At 52.8% G+C, this 4,598-nt stretch overlaps 1 protein-coding gene across 1 annotated transcript; it reads left to right on the top strand.

Moving 5' to 3' along the window:
- The first annotated feature begins 2,596 nt into the window (after positions 1-2,596).
- Positions 2,597-3,951, top strand: LOC127310302 (uncharacterized). Its single transcript, XM_051340985.2, has 2 exons — positions 2,597-3,193; positions 3,271-3,951. Exons 1-2 carry the CDS (start codon positions 2,597-2,599, stop codon positions 3,949-3,951), a joined length of 1,278 nt encoding a protein of 425 aa, XP_051196945.1.
- The last annotated feature ends 647 nt before the right edge of the window (positions 3,952-4,598 follow it).

Raw genomic sequence — 4,598 nt, 5'->3', positions numbered from 1 at the left:
GACTACCGGCGACACCGTCCCAAGTGGTGCGTCCCCGGCGACGGAGTTGCTGGAAAGGATGCGGAGCAGAGATCTGATGTGCGGTCCAGAAGGACTCGATTGATTTTCTTCTATATGTTTTGGGGTCCTTTTTGTAAAGTTGCAGGTCCTATTAGTTATTGTCTAGTTCTTTTGGACCTCTATGTATTTTTTTGGACTAGTTTCCATTTGCACCGATAAACTTGAATTTTGACAAGTTCACGGGAAAAAATTTCCTTTGCACATATGGCCTATCATGTATGAACATTCCTGAGATTTAAACTACTATGTAATGGCCAGCACTTGCGCAAGGGGCTCGTCTAGTGCACACTAGTTTCCATTAGCACAGATAAATTTGAATCTTGACAAGTTCTTGGAAGAAAAAATTGATTCACATATAGCCTATCATGTATGAACATTATTGGGATTCAAACTATATATACATAGATGGCCAACACGTGTGCAAGGGGGTCCTCTAATGTGCACTAGTTTCCATTTGCACTGATAAATTTGAATCTTTACAAGTTCTCGGAAAAAAATTGCTTCACACATATGCCCTATCATGTATGAACATTATTGGGATTCATATATACAGATGGCCAATACTTGTGCAAGGGGGTCCTCTAATTCTTGGGGATTTCAATCTCTCTCTCTCTCTCGATCTATCGTTGGTGGCCAGAACAACACACATATGCATGCACTTTATGCGCAAAGGCGCGGGTGCCTCTAATAATTCATGTGTGTGCGTATATTTGAACATATTGTTGGGGATTTCAATCTCTATCTCTCGATCTATATATCATTGGTGGCCAAGAAACACACTCATATATATATGCATGCACTTTATGCACAAAGGCGCGGGTGCCTCTAATAATGTGTGTGTGCACTCGATCGATGATCCCTAAACCTTAAACCCTAAAACCCTAATCCCTAATCCCTAATTATACCCTAAACGTACACCCTAAACACCCTAAACACTAAACCCTAAACCCTAGACCCTAAACCCTAAACACTACACCCTAAACCCTAAACCCTAAACCCTAAACCCTAGACCCTTGATGACCCACAAGTATAGGGGGTGTATCGTAGTACTTTCGATAAATAAGAGTGTCGAACCCAACGAGGAGCAGAAGGTGTTGACAAGCAGTTTCGATGAAGGATTCACTATAAATGCTCACAGACAAGTATTCAGGGGGTTTTGATATAGCAGATAAATAAAGTACAAGTAAATAAAATGCGAGAGTAATAGTTGCAGCAAGTGGCCCAATCCTTTTTAGCACAAAGGACAAGCCGGTTTGTTTACTTATAATGACCAAACGTTCTTGAGGACACACGGGAATTTAGTCTAGTGCTTTCGCTTCATATAGTTGATTAATCTTCATTGTTTTGATAAGTGTTGTGTGGGTGAACCTATGCTAATGCATCGCCCTTCCTAGGACTAATACATACTTGTGATTATACCCCTTGCAAGCATCCGCAAATACAAGAAAGTAATTAAGATAAATCTAACCACAGCCTTAAACTCTGAGATCCTGCTATCCCTCCTGCATCGATATACCAACGGGGGTTCAGGTTGTTGTCACTCCGGCAACCCCACAATTAGCAACGAATACAAGATGCATTCCCCTAGGCCCATAAAGGTGAAGTATCATGTAGTCGACGTTCACATGACACCCCTAGAAGAATAACACCACAACTTAAATATCAAACCATTGAATATTACTCAACATAGTTCACTACTAAGAGCATCTCCACTCGTCCCCCCGACGAGGCCCCCGAGCGACGTTTTTTCCATCCGGACGGCGAAATTCGGCCCAGTCGCGCCCCCGGTTCCTCGTTTTCGTCCGGATTTGGCCCTTAATCCATCCGGCGAGCCCACGCCCCCCCGGCCCCCCGGGGCGCGCTCGGGGACTCCGGACGAAAGATTTTGGCGCGAAACGGCGTGTGGACCCGCGTAGTCGGCGACTGGAAAACCAAATCGTGTGATTTTCCCTCCAATTTGCTTGCATATCCCCATTCCCTCCAATTTGCTTGCATATCCCCATTCTCTCCCGCCGAAATCCCCCAATCTCCTCGTCTTCCAGCTCCAGTTCCTGGCGGTGTCTTCTCGTCCACCACCACTCTCCTCCTCGTCTTCTCGTCCACCACAATGCCGCCGAAGGCGCCGGCGAGGAAGATGCGGAAGAAGAAGACGAAGCCGCCGGGCATGTCGAACGCCAAGTGGGCGGCGGACGAGAAACGGCGCGACGTGGAGACAAGCGCAAGGGCGGAGAGGGTGAAAAGAGCCGCCGCCAAGAGGTCGGCGGAGGCGGCCCAAGACGAACAATTGAGGCTAATCAGCATGGCCTACAGCGGCGGCATGTTCCCCGGCCAATGGCCGACGCAAGGTACAACAAGTTCCCCGTCTTCCTTCTCGCCTTCGCTGTACTCGCCGTCGCCGACTGCCGTGTTCCAAGAGGGCGCCTACGTCCAACCGTCCAAGCACACACCGTCGCCGCCCGAGCTTGACGTCGGCGGCGGCGGCCTGTTCAAGGGCACCTCGCCGGCCCTGCGACGAGGGCCGCTCGCGTTCGGTGCGATGGCGGCGCCGAACGAAGAGGAGATCCACGAGATGATCACCTCCGGCTCCGCCGCCGCCGCTGCGAGCCCGGGGTTCTTCATGACCGCCGCCGCTGCGTGCCCGGGGTTCTTCACGCAAGAGGAGACGAGGGTGACGGCAGCTGTGGCGGCGCGCAACGAGCATCGGGAGGACGTTGCCGACGGAAGCCAAGCCGTCGAAGAAGAAGGCGAGGAAGAAGAAGAGCCAACTGAAGCCGCCGCCAACCTGTCGAAGGGGAAGAAGAAGAGGAAGAAGGACTCGCCGCCTGCCGAACCGCGTATCAAATGGACGCCGAAGGAAGAGGAGTGCCTCGCCGAAGCTTGGATGACCGTGTCCACGAACGGCATAATCGGGGCCAACCAGTCGTTCGACACGTACTGGTTTCGAGTGAGGCAGGCGTACGAGGAACGCAAGCTCGTCGATCCCTACTTCAACAAGACGAACATGAACATGTACCGGGGAGACAAGGCAATGGCCACCCATTGGGGGATCATGCAGACGGCGTGCAGCAAATGGCACGGCGTACAGGAGGAGATCGACAAACGGCCGATCAGCGGCCACGACTTGGAGCAAAGGGTATGCTCCGCCGGCCCTGCACCACCGAGGTACATCGTCGTTAACTGACCCGTATCGCCGTGCTCTTTTTTCCCCAGCTGCGCCGAGCTTTGGACATGTACACGGACGACACCGGCCTGCAGTTCAAGTTCCTCAACGTCTACGCCCGCCTCGAGAAGTGCGAGAAGTGGAAGGAAGTTCGCACGTCCCTCTCGAAAAGCAAGACCGAGCAGTACAACCCCGACGCTCCGGCGGCTTGCGCGTCGGAAGGGCGCCCTGAGCTCGGCCAGAAGAAGCAGAAAGAGCTCAAACGGACGGACAATCCCGCCGACAGGCTGCAGGCGTCGATGGACAAGTGCTGGGCCGACTTGAGATCGCACGCCGACGGGAGGAACGACAAGTTCGACGGCAGGTGGCGGGAGATGCTCGCCAACCAAGGCGTCCGGATCGCCCTGCTGAAGACGACGGTGGCGGCGAAGAAGAGGAACACAGACTTGGCGTTCCTCATGGGCGGCGGCGACATGGAACTGATGGACGAGGAGACGAGGAATTGGTACCAGGGCCACCGCAACGACATCCTCCGAGCCACTCCGTCGTCCCCGCCGGCTCCTACCTCGTCTACCTCACCATCTACCTCGTCGACTGCGGCTGCTTCGACGTCCACTGCCGCTGCTTCATCGTCGCCCGCCGCAGCCGCTTCGGCCACGCCCTGTGAGGAAACTGGTCCGTCGGACACCGCCGTGCCGGCTGGGACTGCCGACGAACCTGTCTCCGTGTAATTTCCCTCCGATCGCCGATCTGTGGCTGATCCTTTTGCTCCTTTTGCCGATCAACTGGCCGTACTTGTAGCGCGGGACAGCGATTTGTTTGAATTTAAACTCTATCCGCCGAACTCCGGGTGGACGACTGGAAATATGGTACTCCCCACGCTTTAATTTCGTCCAATCCGGCGGTAGTTTCGTCCGGATTTGGGCGTGGGGAGTGCCAACGAGTGGGGATGCTCTAACATTTAGACTTCACCCATGTCCTCAAGAACTAAACGAACTACTCACGAGATATCATATGGAACATGATTAGAGGTTATATGATGATGAATAACAATCTGAACATAAACCTTGGTTCAATGGTTTCACTCAATAGCATCAATAACAAGGAGTAATCAATACCGGGAGAGTTTCCCCTATGAAATAATCAAGATTCAACCCTAGATGTTACAGCGGTGACGAGGTGCAGCGGTGGAGATGACGGTGTCGGCGGTGGAGATGATGGTGATGATGATCCCAATGAAGTCCAGCTCGATGACGGTGACGATGGCGTCGATTTCCCCCTCCGGGAGGGAATTTCCCCGGCGGATTTCAGCCTGCCGGAGAGCTCTTTTCTCTCTGGTGTTTTCCGCTCCGCAGTGGCAGCTGTGTCTCCTCGCGAT

The sequence above is a fragment of the Lolium perenne genome, chromosome 6 (genome assembly GCF_019359855.2).
Source record: "Lolium perenne isolate Kyuss_39 chromosome 6, Kyuss_2.0, whole genome shotgun sequence".
Classification (NCBI taxonomy): Eukaryota; Viridiplantae; Streptophyta; class Magnoliopsida; order Poales; family Poaceae; genus Lolium; species Lolium perenne.
Note: the sequence above shows the minus strand (reverse complement) of the source record. Positions and strands in the feature narration are given on the sequence as shown.

Coding starts and splice junctions, on each gene's coding strand:
- LOC127310302 (XM_051340985.2), top strand. CDS start 2,597: ATGGCGGCGCCGAACGAAGAGGAGATCCACGAGATGATCACCTCCGGC. Junction 3,194..3,270: donor GCCACGACTTGGAGCAAAGG/GTATGCTCCGCC, acceptor TTTTTTCCCCAG/CTGCGCCGAGCTTTGGACAT.